Source organism: Macadamia integrifolia, chromosome 6 (genome assembly GCF_013358625.1).
Source record: "Macadamia integrifolia cultivar HAES 741 chromosome 6, SCU_Mint_v3, whole genome shotgun sequence".
Taxonomy (NCBI): domain Eukaryota; kingdom Viridiplantae; phylum Streptophyta; class Magnoliopsida; order Proteales; family Proteaceae; genus Macadamia; species Macadamia integrifolia.
Genome location: NC_056562.1, coordinates 4,435,636 through 4,454,558, shown reverse-complemented (window position 1 = coordinate 4,454,558; position 18,923 = coordinate 4,435,636). Strand labels below are relative to the sequence as shown.

The 18,923-nt window shown below is 39.8% G+C and overlaps 1 protein-coding gene across 1 annotated transcript; it reads right to left on the bottom strand.

The window, feature by feature from the left end:
- Positions 1-11,567: 11,567 nt before the first annotated feature.
- Positions 11,568-16,525, bottom strand: LOC122080897 (protein NUCLEAR FUSION DEFECTIVE 4-like). The gene is made up of 3 exons (XM_042647779.1): positions 16,062-16,525; positions 12,905-13,863; positions 11,568-12,289 (listed from the first exon to the last, which is right to left on the bottom strand). The coding sequence occupies exons 1-3, from the start codon at positions 16,368-16,370 to the stop codon at positions 11,809-11,811; spliced, it is 1,749 nt and encodes a 582-aa protein (XP_042503713.1). The 5' UTR covers positions 16,371-16,525; the 3' UTR covers positions 11,568-11,808.
- Positions 16,526-18,923: the final 2,398 nt, after the last annotated feature.

Sequence of the window (18,923 nt, the reverse complement as noted above, 5' to 3'; positions counted from 1 at the left end):
AGGGGAGGTGAGTGATATTTTGGAAAGGAATGGGGTCAAGTTGATATTTCTGCTTAGTTCAGATGAGGGGAGTAATATTTCATCCAATAAAAAAGGAAAGGGAAGGGAAGGGAAGGGAAGGGAAGGGAAGGGGAGGGGTGGGGAAGAACTCTAAGGGGGGTTGGCACCTGTGCATAGACAGAGAGGGTGACAAAATGATTGCCTTGCCCTCATGAATGACAGAAATGCTGCCCCTATTGATGCTTTTCCATGCGCTACTATAGGCCTTGTGCGCTCAGGGGCCATGCTCCCCCCCCCCACGAAAACACCTCCCAAAATAAAAAATAAAATCAAATAACATCAAAAGCTTCACATGTCCCTAGTAGAGTTGACATTGCGAGAATAACTCATCACGGTTTCAAAATTGTCTACACCTCTTGAGAGAGAGAGAGAGAGAGAGAGAGAGAGAGAGAGAGTCGACACTTAAATTAGGAGTCGTCCTATGTAGGCATGTCAAAATTAGCTTGAAATGGTAAAACCAATAAAATTGAACTGTAATAACCTGAATCAAGCCGAAGTCATATCCAAGATGATTTTGGTCTGGAATATCACAATCCCCGAAGTCGAATCCACTTCAAAACCCAAATCAAACCATTAAGAAATTGAAATCACTTGAAACTCATAAAAACCCTTTTTTTTTTTTTTTTTTATATAAATTTGTATGGTAAACCAAACCAAAAATAGGAGGAAACCGAAACCAACTCGATAACAAATTGATACAAGAGACCAAGTCAAATTGATCAAAACCATAATTTTCTTTTTGGTTTAGTTTTAGTTTCACTAATCCCACACCAAAACAGACTCAACCTAGACCAAAACCGAACTAAATGGTGTTGGGGACATGCCCATAATCCTATAGATGATTTTGATGATAACAAACATATGAAGATATTTAACAGTTTGCTTTCAAGTATTGTTTTGTAGAGACTTTATATTGAAGATCAAATTTAATGAATGAAAGAAAAAAATAATAATAAAGTTTGAAGTCATCCAATGACAAAGAATGAAGTGAAAAAGTTAAAAAATTGTGAAAAATAGAAGTGATAAAGTATAAGGTCAAAGGATCAAGAAAAGAGCAAGAGTATGAAACCACCAAAGCTTGAGAAGGCGCTTCAAGGTATCAAGATCTCGAGGTTTAAAACTTCAAGATATCAAGATCTCAAAGTATCAGGAGTTGAAGAATGAAGACTTTAAGAATTGAAAATTATTTGGAACATCAAGCACCGCAATAAGATTGCCAAAGACGATTTGGAAAATGTTTCATAGAAGCCTTGAAGATCTTAGCTTTATGTAATTGTGCACACACCATACACAAGCACTACATTACATCTCATAAATGTGCAATATATATTGCATTCTTAAGGTTATCTTAACTTAGAATGACTTTAGGAGATGCCCAATGACCAAACAACAAGACCCAAATAAGTTTGAAAACATGTTAATTATAGCTTGCCATGACATTTGCAAAACAAAAATATTCACATTCAAGGGAATTTTAGGTATTTAAATAACTAGCATTAGAAGATAATTTCTTATATAAAGTTGTAGAGTTTCGAGTTATAAAATCAACACAATTTGAATTAGGCCAACCCCAAGTCGAAAAGAAAAGTTATGACCAAAACATTGATGACTGGTCAGTTTCCCAGCCAATCGACCAAATTCTAATGGATTGACAAGCAGAACGCTGGAAGAACCTTACCGGACCGAACCATCCATAGACGATTGATCAGAAGCCATCCGATTGATGCAGCCAGTCAATCGGACTACAACAAACCAACATGCTTGAACCAATAACAACTATATTTTTTAAATGACAATATTAGCCGGTCAACCAGGACTTTTGGTAGTTCACCGGAGGAGCTTAAAAATGACCGTTAGAAGGCAATTTTGAACCCAACTTGAACTCCCCTTTGATCTATAAATAGACCAATTGTGTACATTCTGACACACCCAATTACAAACATTCAACATTATTTGAGATTTAGAAGTGAGATTGTTCTATACCATCTCTTGAGTTCAAGTTCTTCATTTTCCATTCAAGAGAAACTCATGTTCTCTACAAGTCTATCTACATGTTGGCATTTGTATTGCAAGCATTAAGAAGACTTCAAAGATGCATTCTTTTTTATCATTGCATTTGATGTATGCACCACATATGAAGTAACTTTGAACCTTTTTATTCCACTTTAAATTTGTTGTTGTCCAAGAGTTAGGTTAACTCTAGAATTGGACACCTTGTTTACACACTATTCTAAATCTTACTTAGACGAGTGTGTAGGACCCTCTCATCCTTAAAGGATTGTAAGGATCCTCTAATCCTTGAAAGAGTTTGTAAGGATTTTAAGGATGAGATTGTAAGGACCCTCTTATCTTGGAAACAGTCTTTTTTGTGAAGCAGGGGGTAAAGCTGTGTACACTTGCCCCTTCCCAGACCCTGTAGTTGTTGTTTTATGGTTGTCCTAGTTGGCAACTCGGCCACGTGGCGGTGATGACGTGGCCAGTTTGGGTGACGTGGATGAAAATGATGACATGGCAGTATCCAGTGTCACCGATGAGATAACAGAGCAGCTTGGTATGCATGGAGTGGTTTAATACATCATTAATAGGTGGTGCGGGTTTCTGGGTCAAAACTGGCAAAATTGGCCTATTTACGATCGAGGGCATTTTCGGCAATGAAAATGACATTTTTGGAAGATTGGTTCTTCATGAAAAAGATAGATTGTAATTTTCCTAGTCCAGTGCATTTGATTTCGTCACATTCCGATACCGTATGAAGAAGTTACGACATTTATGGCAGTCGAGGGCAGTTTCGGCATTGAAGATGATTTTTTTAAAGGAAGTGTTCTACATGTAACAATACGACAAAAATACAATCTTTCCAACGGTTCTGATTTCATCGCATTCCGATTGCGTATGAGAAAGATACGTCATTGGAAATGTGTAGGGGCATTTTGGTCTTTTTACATGGATGATTCAGATGATTGAGTCTTCTGAAAAGTCGTAGAGCATCCAGTTACGATTCCAACGCACTTCGTTTCATATCGATCGGATATCGTATGAAAAAGTTATAAGCGTTTCCGTAAAGTCGGTTCGAAAATCCAAACCGAAAATCCATCAGTTGCTCTCGGTGTTGGGTGGGTTTTTCGGAATTTATTTTTGAAATTCGAAGGGCTTTTGTGTAATTTAAAGATTTTGAAGGTCTGAGTTGCAAGGGGTCTTTAAGCACTGAAACATATGGAGGCAGACGCTTGATTGTAATAAAGAGGAGTAAAGGGAAGTGAAATGGACGGCCAAGATTCGACCACGTAGGCTTGATGCCCATCCAAAGGCTGCTGAGATTTTGGTGTGATATGGACGAGATAGATGCTTGCGCGTGGGATTTTATTGGTTAGATGCATAATTCTTGATGCACTGGCGCTACACTATATCAAGGTATGTTATTGTGTTTCGCACGTGTATAGAAGGTATAAAAAGGATTCCGATCTTAATGATCTCATGAAATCTGATTAAAGCCATCATGGAAGATTCGGATCCAACGGTCAATATGCATTTTCACTTTTGTGAATGGAAGACAAGCTCCCTTAAAATCCGGAAAAGCAACCAATCATAGATCGACAACACTTCTGACGATGTCAGCGCTTACGTCATGATGACGTCATCGAGATTCAAATCTAACGGTTTGGATCTGTTGTCCGTTGGTTTAATCGGACGGTTTGGATTATAAGATCTCTTATATGAGATCTACGGTCAGATTTCGCCCCTGTTGCGCGCGCCGCCGGTGTAGCCTACGCCACTCGTACGAAGATTCCATTTCAGGCTATCTCATTGCTCCAACTTAAAAAGGTCATATCTCCCTCATTTTAAGTCGGATTTGAGTGATTCAAGTTAGGGAATTCTTCATCTCTCCGAGCTCTACACATCAGAGGGAAGAAATCAGGCAGAGGGCTTACTGAGGTGGTCGGAAAAACGAGTTGAAGCTCGTGGAAGGCTAAAGGTTTGAATGAAAGACTTCCATCCTCTTGCACTTCATTCATAGCCACCATTAGAGGCTTAGGAAGCTGCTGGAAACCAAGGTAGCAAGTCATATTGGTTGTTGCCAAGAGAAAAGAAAAGAAAAGAGAAGAGAAGAGAAGAAGAGGGAAATAGAGAAGAAGTTGTTTCCTCTCTTTGTGTGTGTGAATGTGAATGTGAATGCCATTGTTGCTCCATGAAAGTAAAGACAAGGAGAAAAGAAAGAAGAAGAACCTAGAATTTGGTTCTTGTGAGTTGCTTCAAGAAACCCAAGTGCCAACCGGGGTTGAAGCATTGGCGGCACCGAGACAACGTGGTTGTGGTCCGCATCAAGTGGAGATTGACATTATTGCATCTCCGGTTACTCCTTGCCAAGGTAACCTCAATTTTGCCAAATTTCCATTATTATAAATCATTGTAGGCAAGATGTTTGATAAAATGCCTAAGTGATAGTTGTAGTCTATTTGGGGAAATTTGCATGTATGAGTGCTTCACTATAGGGCATTGTTATAAGCCCAATTTAATTGTATTATTTATTGTGTGCTTAGTGGGTGCTAAGCACCGGGAGTGGGTGCTCCCGTGTAGTGGGTGCTACACATTGTATCGGCACTACGAGTGCCATCTCAGCTTCGGCTTGAGAAAATTGGGTGTGGGTGCTCCCGACTGTGGGTGCAGTCAAAAGTAGTGTATTGAGTAGGTACGAAGCCTTTACAGGCACTACTCCGGGGATGTAGGCAAATTGCCGAACCACGTAAAAACCCTGTGTTGTGGGTGCTTGTTGTTTGCATTTGATATTGAAGTGCGTGGAATGTGGAATGGGTGTGCATACTTGGAAGTGCCTATGAGAGGCTGAGTGTGCATACGACTGTGTGCAAACAGGGACAGCTATATCAGTTTTTTCTTGGTCAGACATCGGACAGGTTTTTAGGTATCAGAATTGAACTCACTGATTCACCCCCCCTCTCAGTGACTGCCGGGTTACAACAGTAGTAGCAGAGCCTTGTACATTGGGTGGCTCTTGAAGGAGATTGTACAGACCCTCTTATCTTTAAAAGAGTTTGTAAAGGTGATTCATCCCCACCTACTATACTAAAATGGAAGAACTAGTGAAATACTGGTATATACGTAGCCGCACCCTTCTTACCTATGATGTTTTGTTAGGGTATGGAAATGAATTAGTGTAAGGACAACGGCAAGGAAGAGTTTGGTGCAAAATAAACGCTAAGAGATGGCTTAATTGAGGAAGCCTGACCTCCCTACTCATAAGTAGATAATGCACTAAATCATACCTTCCTTTCTACTAACCATATATTTAAAACAGTACATCATAACTGAACCATTCCCACTACCTCTCCCTATAATCACTCCACATACTACCAACCTCCCCCACGTACAATAACAACCCATTACATAAGCTCCCACATAAAATAACGACCCAAATAAACAACTCTCACATAATATAACGACTCATCACATGACAACTTACCCCACTACTAATTAACTACTAGCAACTGCCCACTACCAATGATCCAATACATGGCCACGCATAGGAAGCATGTATCAAGTTCCATTCCCCTTGAGTGTAGACTTGTCCTCAAGTCCGAAAATAGGGAACTGCATGCGCATCGCCTCTTTGTTTTCCAAGTAGCTTCAGTTGGGGAGAGTCCTTGCCAATGAATCAAAACTTGAGGCTTCCTCTTGTGGACTCGGTGCTCTAAAACAGCCTGAGGGTATGGATGAAGAGTCTCATCTTCTTGGACGGTTGGTAACGCATCTTGAACAGTATGGCGTTCATTGATGCGTTTCTTGAGAAGAGAGACATGGAAGGTTGAGTGAATTTTGGATCCCTCAGGTAAAGCCAATTTATAAGCGACCTTTCCTATCCTCTGGACAATTTGATATGGTCCATAATACCTGGGCGCAAGCTTTTGGAATTTTTGCAAAGCAAGAGTTGTTTGGCGATATGGATGCAATTTCAGGTATACCCAATCGCCAACCGAAAATTCTCGGTCATAATGGTGAGTATCATAGACCCTTTTCATATGATTTTGCGCTTCCATAAGAAGCTGTCGTAGCTGCTTAATCATAGTGTTCCGATCCACAAGTTGGTGCTCTACGGCCTCCAATTTGGCTGTTCCCGGCACATAGGTTAATAATGTTGGCGGCGATCGACCATAAACCACGTTAAATGTTGTTGTTTTGATTGCCGAGTACCAACTAGTGTTGTAGCAATACTCTGCCCAGCTTAACCATCTGCTCCACTCTTTTGGATGTGAACTTGTGAAACAACGTAGATAGATCTCCATGGTATGGTTTACTACCTCAGTTTGGCCATCCGTTTGAGGGTGGTAAGCCGAACTTAAGTTAAAACGTGTACCATTGAGTTGAAAAATTTTCTTCCAAAAATTGCTTGTGAATGTGGGGTCTCGGTCACAAACAATTGTCTTAGGCATCCCATGTAACTTCATGATATAATCAAAAAATAATTGAGCCACGCTAGCAGCCGTGTAGGGGTGTGCAAGGGGAATAAAGTGGATAGGCGATCAACAACTACTAGTATAGTTGTCTTTCACTTAGAAGTTGGAAGTCCTTCCACAAAATCAATGGAGATATCCTCCCAGATTCGTTCTGGAATAGGGAGGGGCTGTAACAACCCAACTGGAATTTGTAATTCAGCTTTGTGCTGTTGGCAAACGTCACACTTAGCTATCTTTTCTAAGATGGATTTGCGCATACCTGGCCAATAGAAAGTGGACCTTATCCTATGGAACGTTTTGTGATATCCCTCGGGTGTACTATTGTGGACTTGGTCAAGAATGGTGTCAATTAGAGGAGAGTTTGTAAGGAGATAAATTCTCCTTTTGAAAATAATGACGCCATCTCTCTCTTCCCGTGGTCCCACGGCTTCTTCACTCCTAATATTTTGGAGAAGGACTTGTAGCTCCACGTTGGTCTCTACTTCCTCCTTTATAGCTTCTATCCAATTACGAATAGGAAACGATAAGGCTAAAATTTGAAAGTGGGTCCCACCTTCATTCTCTTCCTCTCTCCTGGACAAAGCATCGGCAACTACATTCTTCTTACCCTTCTTGTACTCTACTGTGAAGTCATAATGCATTAGTTTATATAACCACTGTTGTTGTGCAGGTGTGGTAATCTTTTGCTCCCACAGGTATTTCAAACTTCATTGGTCGGACCGCACTATAAATCTCCTTCCAATCAGATAGGAATGACACTTCTGCACTGCTACTACGAGTGCCAAAATCTTTTTTTCATATGTAGATAATAAGAGATTTCGTCCTTACAATGCATGGCTGAGAAAAGCAATTGGTCTCTGTTGAAGTAGAACTGCTCCAATACCGGATCCGCTAGCGTCACATTCTACAATAAATGGAGAAGAGAAATTGGGTAATGCAAGGACAGGTGCTCGGGTCATAGGTTCTTTGAGCCGTTCGAATGCCTCTTCTGCTATGGGATTCCATTCAAACCCATTTTTTTCAGCATGTTTGTGAGTGGTCCCGCAATTTTCCTGTAGTTTTGGATGAACTTACGGTAATACGCTGTTAGACCAAGAAACCCCCTCATAGCCTTCAAAGTCTTGGGCCGTGGCCAATTAAGCATGGATGAGATCTTGTCTGGATCAACCGCAACACCTTTGGCAGAGATAATATGGCCTAAATAATGAACACTAGGCTGGCCAAATTGATACTTCCCTTCTTTCACGTACAAGTGGTGCTCCCTTAGAATCTTTAGCGTCACCTCCAAATGTGCTAAATGCTCCTCCCAGGTTGGGCTATAGATTAAAATTTCATCAAAGAAAACTAAAATGAATTTTCTCAAGTGTTCTTTGAATACCTGGTTCATCAAAGCTTGGAAGGTGGATGGAGCATTGGTGAGCCCAAATGGCATTACAAGAAATTCATAATGTCCATGATGTGTACGAAACACCCTCTTTTCTGTGTCTTCTGGTACAACTCTGATTTGGTGATATCCAGAGCAGAGATTAAGTTTGGAGAAGAATCGGGCTCCATGTAGTTCATCCAATAATTCATCAATTAGCGGAATCGGGAACTTATCCTTGATAGTTATTTGATTCAAAGCCCGATAATCTACACACATGCGCCACGAGTTGTCATGTTTTTTCACAAGAATTACCGGCGATGAGTAAGGGCTGTTGCTTGGCCGAATGACACCAGAAGAGAGCAAATCAGCTACCAATTTCTCGATTTCCCTCTTTTGGAAGTGTGGGTGTCGATATGCTTTGACACAAACGGGCTGAGCATGGGGCTTGAGAGGAATTCGGTGGTCAAATTGGCGACTTAGAGGGAGCCCATGTGGTTCTGTAAAAACTTCTTTAAAGTTGTTGAGTAGGCATTGCAATTGTGTATGTGTGGGCCCTACTGTTGATACAATTGATGGTGTAATAGAACATAATTGGAGGAGAAGCCCTTGCTTGCTGCGCCTAGTGTCACGAGTTGGATCAACCACTATTTTATTGGCAGTAGTAGTTTTTCCCTTCAAGGTAACCTCTTTACCAGCCATCTCGTATCTCATGGTGAGATTTGAGAAATCCCAAGTAATTGGGCCAAGTGTCCGCAACCAATGGGTGCCAAGTACCACTACATAACCGCCAAGTGCTAAAATAAAGAAATCTGCCGCAATTAAAACTCCTTGTACCCTTAATTCCACGTTAGTACACATACCTGAGCTAGATATTTTCTCTTCTGAAGCAACCATAACCTCAAAGGGTTGCTTGTTTGTAGGGAAGAGCCCCACTTTTTTAGGTAACTTCAGGCTGAGGAAGTTATGAGTACTTCCCGAGTCAACCAAAACTGTGAACGCCACATGGCCGAGTCGTCCTGCCACCCTCATGGTTTTTGGCGCCCTTACTCCACAGATAGCGTGGAGAGAGATTTTAGGAACGTCCCCAATCTCCTCTGCCACATCATCCATGGTTTTGGTTGGGGTTTCATCTTCTTCATCAGGTTCACACCCTACTAGTAAGAACAACTTCTTACACCGGTGACCGGGTACGAAGCGTTCGTTGTAATTATAACAGAGTCCTTTGGATCTCCTCTCTTGCATCTCGTTGGACGTAAACCGCTTGATGGGTAAGGTGGCTACCCCTCCTGTCAAGTCCTTGTTGCTGGCCGGACTCTTGCGTGGCTCTACAGCAGGAGTAAACCTTCTCTGTGACAAAGCTTTTGCCTCAAACAACCTGGCTAGCCCTATGACATTGGCAAGCGTAGCTGGTTTGTAGCCAAAACATCTGCCTTAATGTTGTCTCGTAAGCCACTAATAAAGCAACTGATCTGCCTATTGGGAGGAAGCGTTCCTACCTTAGATAGGATCCGCTCGAATTTTGATTGGGAATCTCGAACTGAGATAGTTTGCTGCAACTTCACCAATTCCCCAAAAAAGTCTTGGAAGGGCGTAGGTCCAAACCGAGCATGGAATCCATTCCTAAATGACGCCCAAGATAACCCTCCTCCTTGTTTATGTAATTGAAACCACAACTGGGCATCTCCTTCCAGGTGGAAGGAAGCTAAGGCAACCTGTTCCTCTTATGGGGTCTGATGAAACTCGAAGAATTGCTCCACACGGCACATCCAGGATGTAGTATCCTCTTCTCCGTTGTAACGCAGAAAGTCCAACTTCACAAGCTTTGGCAGGTAAGATTGCTACGAGGTGGTGGTGCGTGCATGCGAGCTTTGTATAGGAGATTTAGGCAACCCAAAATTTTGGGTAGAGGTTCTAGAATTGTCGCCAATTTCTTCTTCTTCTTGGGATGATTAAGGTGGTTTTAATTTCTCAAACATTTCATTGAATTTTGACAGAAGTTCTTGTTGTCCCTCTTTGATTGAGCTTACTTCTCCCTCCAATTTCGCTAGTCTCTGCTCCATTCCCAGGCTCTGATACCAAGCTGGTATATACGTAGCCGCACCCTTCTTACCTATGATGTTTTGTTAGGGTATGGAAAGGAATTAGTGTAAGGACAACGACAAGGAAGAGTTTGGTGCAAAATAAACTCTAAGAGATGGCTTAATTGAGGAAGCCTGACTTCCCTACTCGTAAGTAGATAATGCACTAAATAATACCTTCCTTTCTACTAACCATATATTTAAAACAATACATCATAACTGAACCATTCCCACTACCTCTCCCTATAATCACTCCACATACTACCAACCTCCCCACGTACAATAACAACCCATTACATAAGCTCCCACATAAAATAACGACCCAAATAAACAACTCTCACATAATATAACGACTCATCACATGACAACTTACCCCATTATTAATTAACAACTAGCAACTGCCCACTACCAATGATCCAATACATGGCCACGCATAGGAAGCATGTATCAAGTACCTTGCAAGTGGACTAGACTCAGATTAAGCCAAACCACTATAAATTTGTGTATACTTGTGTGATTGGGTTTTATATTCCACATTTTATTTACAATCATGCATTTGGGGCTTAAAAGGCAAAAATGTTTAAAATCCACTAGCATAACCTATTCACACCCTCTCTAGGTTATTTCAAATGGATTGATTGACTGACACCCCTAATCCTAGGTTTTCTTTTGAAATTGAAGTATTAAAGCATGGAACAAAAATATGATCATCTAACTGCTAGCCTAAAGGGATGTAGGAGATGATTGAATGGAGCGGCAACTAAGGGGAATGGAAATGAAGACAAGAGAGCTCGAACAGTGGGGCGACCTTACGGGTTGTTGCAATGGTCCTTCTCGTCAATAGATCCTACACAACACATCTAGTGGAAGAGAAAATGAATAATATAACCAAAGGCGAAGAGAATCTTTGAAAGAACATTGTCGACAGTTGGCAAGGGACAAATGATAAAGAAGGGATTTGCATCATGATGATATTTTAATATCATAATGCAATGGTTGGCTTATGTTTTTATCTCACTCTCTTAAGATTCAAAAAAATTTGATTTTTTTTCCCCTTTCTATTCATTTCTTGACAACCGAACTCTTTTTCTTTATGGTAGACTCTTGACAACCAAACTAAGCTTTGGGTAAAAAAATATGCATGTATAAGTTCTAGAAGTTGCATTTTCTTTCCACATTTTACATTGAAACAAAACAAGAGGCATAAGAAAAAACTACTACAATGCGGGTATTGCACCAGAAAATCAATTTCTCTATGTTGTGATTTAAATATGCTGTTTTACCCTGAACCCACAAATACTTCAATGTGTAAGGCAAAGTTTTTCTAGATCAACTTGTCTACTCTAGAGGGTATTTCTTTCATGGAAATTTCTTCCCTACTAAAAACGAACCTATCTAGTGCACGAGGCTACTGGCATTGGGGTGTTTCTGGTGAATCATAATGTTTGTATCCTTTAACCTCCACTTCTCAAATCCGTGACCACTAGATCGCAATGGAGCTACCTTAGGGTTCTTCTCTACTCATTGTATAAATTTTTATTTTTTTACTTATTCTTTGCACAACAATTCGAAGCCATAAACACAAGAGAAAGGGAATTGCTGAAGAACAAGAGCCTCAAAAAACTTCCATTTGATTTTCGCCTTTTACATATAAAATTTGGGTATAAGCTTCTATGGATTAATATCACAGTTACATATGATATATAATATATTAGAAGCTGCACATTTCAAGGGTCCACCAATTCACCATCCATCTGTAATTTTATCCTTGATAATAAGATCCATAATGAACGGTATATGTGAAAGCGCATCCATCTATGATTTAAGATAGGGGCTGTTAGTAAATAACCATCCTTTTTCGGCTTTGTTCAAAAGAGTCATAAGCGGGTCGGGTCCGAATGAAAAGTAGGACACTACATACTAGACCCACCATTGAAATGCAGCCCCACCACACAAATGTTTCATGGTAGCAGTCTTTTCCCATACACACCATTGCCTCGGCGCCGAGATTGGTCAGTCGCTGGAGCGTTGAGACTACGTTAGAATCGTAAACAATCGCCGCCAGAAGACCATAGGCTAGCGACCCTAGTGGGATATTGGTGATGAGGATATTATGGTTCACGCCCATGCTGTTAGGCCCGAAAAGCTCCGTAGTGATTGATACTGCAGCAGCAAATATGAACCCGGAGCTCAACCCGATTAGAGCCGTGCCCACATGCAATGCTACGCTGCCGCCTGATAATGCCAGCAGTAAGAAAGCTATCGGAGTCGGCACAAGTGCGATTGACAGCCACCCTGTGCGTGCAAAATACACTGCCCTGCATTTGTAAATGGTTTTGTCAAAATTTTGATATTTTTAGCAAAGAACGAGCATGAAGGGATTACAGAAACTTTTCTGCTACCAGGGTTTGAAGTCAAAGAAATAAAAGTGTGGATCAGGTTATTGTACAAAAACCATTCTTGTATGATATGATTCACATAAACGGAATCTATACAGGATTTTTCCTTGGGTGGATTCCATGTGTGTATATCAGTCTCGTACGAATACCTGATCCGCTCTCAAGAAATAGAATCTTAAAAGGTACTTTTGAAAATATGAATATTTAAGAGGGTGTTTTGAAAAATATCAAAACTTAAGAGGGTATTAGGAAATTTTTGTTGGGGAAAAAATTTGACTTCAATCCCACATGGGTAGACAAAGAAATGGAATACTTCACTTCACAAATATCCTTCACCCTTTAGATTCCATTTCGTTGGATGCCACAGGGGTTGTTGGCAACAACTAAATTTCATCCGTTGGCTGCAATCTAGACAACAGCTAAATTTCATCTATGAAAACCCAAAAGGGAAATAAAATAATTTATTTCTATACCTAAAGAAAGTTCTTGCAACTCCGGTAGTAGCAATTTTTTTTTTTTTTTCAAATTACTTACCCTCGCATGAAGTCCGGGCCGGCCGATAAAAGGCGACCGAAGAACGAGCATGAGGAGTAGAGGGTAACGAGTGTGGTAGTCTCGGAACTAAACCCAAGTGACTGCGCAATCTGGCCGAGATTGTTACTGTAAACTAGTCCGATTGTACCACCACAGAAGTAAGAAATGTAGTATAACCAGAAGTCCCACCTACGAACAAGCATGGAAGCTGAGTGTTCTTCCCCTAGCATCATCAACTGATCCTTGTAAACCACCTTCTCGCAACACCCTATGCACTCTCCTACATCTTGCCCACCAGCATTTCGAGGAGTTCTGGGAGTACGAGGAGTACGAGGAGTACTAGGATTACCCATATATCCAGTACCACCATTGCTAAGGCTACTGTTCTCACGTCCAAGTAGTTCTTTATGAAGCTCAAGCTCATCAACATCAACTAGTCTGAAAGCTGATCCTTCGAGTCGAAAACTCGTATGGATATTCCGATGTGCCCAAGCTCGTGCGACGACACCGCCAGGGACGCATAATGGGAGGACTAGTAAGAGGATTGCTCCGGCGAAGAGGATCCGGGCAGTCACTGCATCTGATGAAATTGAATTGAGGAGTAGAAGGTAGAGGCCAGTGAAGATAGCAAGAAAATTGAGGAAGAGGAATACGAGGGAGTCTCGTTGAACTGTATCTTGAGAGAGGGTATCTACTGGTGGTTGGCGAATGATAGGGATTAATGCAGCGACGGATGTGACGAGAGGGACGATGGCATTGAGAAGTAGATAGACTGATTCATTATCAGAATTTATTGAATTAGCAGCTAGAGTGTATAGGGCTGGGCTTACACCATTGAAGCTGATTGTGAGAGATAAAGCCAAGGCACGATTTGATGGAAAATTTCGAATACAGAGGACAAAACATACTGTGTTAAACCAGCAAATGCTACACCCAGCCATCAAACACATTAAAAAGACCTGCATCATTATGAATATCACAATTAGAAACTTTTTAATACACTATCATAGATACATGCAAGTCCGATGAACCTTCACGTACTTGAATGTATGTGAACATCCCTGGTCCGTGGATATGGCATCTATTTTTTCTCTCCTCATTTAATAGATGCCATATTCAAGTACATGATATACTTGAGCTTAATTGCCAATTAGAAAACTGTTTAAATCAAATTCATTTATAGATGGTTTTTATTTCAATATCTATAGTTCAAGTCCGATTTTGCTTAGACTGAGTTTAGTAGTCATTCAGTTCAAAAAATGATGTTTCGTGTTAAAAACAAAATTTTTAATTTCTATGTCAAAATATCGTTTTAAAACAAAAAAAAATGATGTTTGGTGAACCTATCTCAAGAACGATTACCTTAGTTGTCTTTTTTTTTTTTTTTTTTATTAGGAACATAACTGAAATGATAGAACAAAGTTTCTTCGTTCCATCATTTTTTGTTTTTAAATTATCTTTCACTTTTTTCATTTCAAAAAAACCAAAAAACACCAAATTGACACCAAACGTTTTATTTCATTTTTTTTTCCCCATAAAACGGTAAAATGTCAAAAACATTTTTCCTTAATACTACCAAAATTTTGGGCAGCTGAACATGGTGGGTGGGCGAACAAGGTGGGACTTACTAGTTGGACCAGAACATGGTGGGCCATGAACTTCATTATGCTACTTTCTTCTTTCTATAGTTGTATAATTTGAAAACCACTTTAACCACGTGCCACCTCAGCCTTTTATTCTGAAACTAATTATAAAATGAGCTTGCTTCCCTAGAATACTAATCCCAACAGAGAACTTGCTTCTTCCTGGTAAAAAATGTTTCGATTTCTAACAAAAAAACATAACAAAAAAAAAAATGTTTCGATTAAATTATTTTTGAATAATTTAATGACAAAATAACCTCCGTCTCCCCACGATCTCGGCCCACCAATCTCCAATAAAGAAAATAGGTGATGACGTCAACTAGTGTTCCAACAGTAGTCAATTCAACGAATCTCTTCTGATCAAGTTCCCATGTGGGGACGGTGGTACACATCCCTACCTTCCCACCCATCCCCACTTGGGTACGTAAAGCCAAACTCCCGGTCGTTTAAGGGGCGGGAGCTCGTCTACACTACCAATTGCTTGAGAGCACTTCGGCCACGTCGCAACGTGTTCTTTCACACAGGGATTTACTGTTTGTGATTCAGGACTTTCACACCCACTATAAGTCCCGCCACCAACGTTCGATTGGAATCAAATCCGATCGGTGTGATACAACCTATCATTCCGATACCAATCAGACGAGTGCACAAGAAGAGATCCAAATTTCACGTGCATGCTGTCGTTTAGATGTCGTTATATAGCAACTAACATGGATCTAACAATTTCCACCAAAAAAGATGGATCTAACAATAACTCATTTACCAAATTACCCTTATCTTTTTTGTTGAATTTACCAAAATACCCTTTGGGGGGGGGGTGTTGAGGGTTTTGAATTTACCAAATTACACCTCAAATCAAAGGAACTAAAAATAGAGGGGAACTAAAAGGGTCTTAAAATGAAGGAAACCAACTTTTTTTTCCCCCTCATAATCGAACTAAGAAACAAAGAGGAAATCAATGGTGGTTCTTCTCCTCCAATAAAGAGATGAGAGACCTATATCTCTCAAAATCAAAGCTAAGGCTTTTTCAGAGAAGATGAAAATTCACCAGGATTTTTCCAAGAATTGGGGAACCCAAAAACAGAGGAACTTCACTTACAGAAACAGAGACCCATTTCCTCCTTCCCCCCTCTCCCCCCAGAAAAAGAAAAAAAAAAAGAAAAGGTTTTCTTGTTTTTAATGTTATAGAGATAAAGTAAACTTTCATCATTAACTAGACAAGAAATTTAAACCCAATCCAATTAAAAGAGTTGAATGAAAGAGATATTAATGAGAGAAAGGATGAAGATGAACAGAGGAAAATCAATGGAGCTTCACCTCCAAACACAGAAGACCAATTTGTCTCAAAATGCAAGAAGGGTTTGTTCTTTTCTATGTTATATGTAGAGAGAGAGAAAAAAAAGGGGGGGGGGGTTGTTCTTTAAAGACTAATCAAGCAAGAAAAACCAATATCATCCAATTCAATCAAAAGAATTTAAAGAAAAGGAAAAACAGAGAAGGGTAAGAGAACTAACCAAGAAATAAGGCAAAGAGATAAAATTCTGAATCACTGCCCATTGAACTCCATAACCAACGATTCCCATGAAAGCAGCCATGTACATAACAACCCAAAGGGGCAAATAGAGCAAAGCAAGACCAGAAGACCATCCAAAAGCCTTACCAAGATCAGATGCAACGGCAAGATAGTTAAGCTGAACCTGAGAAATACCAAGAACCGATTTGAGGTCCGTCGAGTAAGCGGAGAAATCAAAATTAGTTCCCGTAAAGGCTTGAATCCAAATCGTAGCCACCAAAATCATCCATTTACGAGACTGCCCAGCCATGATTTGCAGAAGAACAAGTCTCGTAGGTGGAAGAGAGAGAGAGAGAGAGAGAGATAGAGAGAGATGGGTTTCTGGGCGCTGGCCGGTTTTAGGGTTCTTGGTGGTTTAAACTAATCGTCGCCGTGATGAAATCTCTCCGCTTTTCTGCGTTTCTTTGTGTACTGTCCGCATTTATAATCGGAATCGGATAGAGACATTTTCGGGTAATTTTCACAAATTTTATTTTCTCAAATTTTTGTGTGCTGTTTTAAGAATGAGGGTTTTCAAGAGTGGTGGGTGACGTAAAGCTACGTCATATTCTTACACGTGGCAATATCAGATAGAAGTGTTCAGGCGTGGAACCTAATGTCTCTGTTAACCTTGGCACTCTATATATATTGATTGGCAGAGAAATGTTGAAAAAAAACTTTGACTACTACGCCTAAATCTGACAAGAGAAATGTTGAAAAGAAATTGAGCTAAAATGGAACAACATTAGCTCTGGGTCCTTTGGCATTGAGATGCCATACCCGTCATTCATAACCTGAAACAATTGTCAATTGGTAATTTTGCTCTATTAAATTCTCTTAAAGTATCTAATGCGAATTTAAGTCAACTCATCTAACAAACTCCTTAAAAAAAAAAAAACCCTCTTAAGTCTCTCCCAGTCTTATGTTTCTCTTTTGAATTTAATTTAATTTAATTTAATTTTTTTATTTCTTTGCAATCAAACGAACCTTCAGTTTCCCCATCCCTCACGCTTCTTCTTTCCTCGTCTCATCCCAGGTTCCTCCTTTTTTTTAATTTGCTGTGAAAATACAATTACTTTTGTCACCTAAGGGCTTAGAAGTCTCTAGATTACAATCATTTTCATACATGTATTTTTTACACAATCAGGGACAACACAAACAAATGAAGCATAAAATTGTACATTAACAATTCAAAGAATAAACTTTAGGACAAAAAAAAAAAAATCCAAAATAACTCCATCAATTTAGAACTTAATAGGGTAGCAAAGTTGTTCTTATTTCCCTTCAGTAGTGTTTTGATCAGCAACAACAATTAATTTGGGTCCCCTGAGAGCTAAAACCAGATCAAATAACCCTAAACAAATCTCAGGTATGAAACATACACACCAAATAATCGGGATAAAAAATGTAATATGTACATCTAGCAGATAAACTACACAAAACTCACAATTTTAACTATATTCCTATCTTTTGGGTTAAGAATGCACTGATCCTCTTGTAAATCCAAATTGATAGGTTCTAATTATTATTATTGATAGGTTCTAATTGCTATGTGGAAAAATCTATGGAGTATGAGACAAGAAATTGTTATGAGATCATTTGCAGAGGATATAGCTCTATTTTAGCACCATTACTGCAAGAAAGAACCCTTCATCTTAGTCAGTCATTTTTATTTAGATTGAATTCACTATTTTTCAAAAACATACATGTGTGCTCTTGAACTTCCATCGAACTGTCATTAGATTTCATTGTTCACCAATATATTGAATCTTAATTTAATGTGATTGTATAAGTGATCAACTTAAATTTGCTGTTGTAATTTTTGAAATGAAAGAAGAAAACGATTGTAGAAGATATGTGGTTTCTGAGGACGTTGTACATGGCCACCTGATAGAAAGGCTGGTATACAATTTTAGTTTTTTTGGTTCTTATTGATATAATGACTCTATCAAACCACCAATGTTATGGATCGATAAATTTTATGGTTAAACCCCGTGTGGGATTTGGATCTTTTTCAACGATTTTTCTTCTAATCTCTCATATGAATGCAGCCCAATGTTTTGAGGGCATGTAGCCTTAGATGATCGGCACACAACCCCAAGCTTGTATGTCTTTGATTGAAGAACCATTGGAGGGAAAGTCGAACTTTTTATTCTTGTTAATATATCTTAAGCGGAGAGGAATAGGTATGTCAACATAGTACCTAGGAATTAGGAATGCTAACAGGATTTTGACCATAAAATTTGATCAACTTGAATTAAACCGTTGGATGGAGAGAAGATATACAAAATTTCAATCAACTGTTGCTACACCTTTCCTCTCTCTCTTTCTCTCTCTTCTTGTCAGAAAAACCATTATTTTTACCGGATCCAGCTGGAGAAAACCAACTCCAGTCATGGATCTATCGTCGACAAGCTTTCCAATCCTCTCCTATGTTATGTCCCGGATCAACCCTGGCCATTCAGTTCCCCTATCAGGCATCGGCACCGACGCCAATTCCTACTCCATGTTGATATCGAGCAACCATTGTCGCCATTGATGGAGCAGATTCCCCTTCTGAAACCTAGAGCTCCTGGCCACCATGACGAAGGCAGTTCTCTTAGTCCCCTAAATCCAATGTTACTTTAATAAGCCCCTTGAGATTAATTTAATTGAACCTAGAGATCGGCAGAAGCCGGTACACCAGAGATCAATGAATTGAAATTCGAAGCACCTTCTTCTGAATCTCTTGCTCCACCGCCAAAGCAGGATTCATCTTCCTCTTCATCTTAACCTCCTCCCTTATAATACCCTTTTCCTTTTTTTTTTTTCTATTATTTCCCTT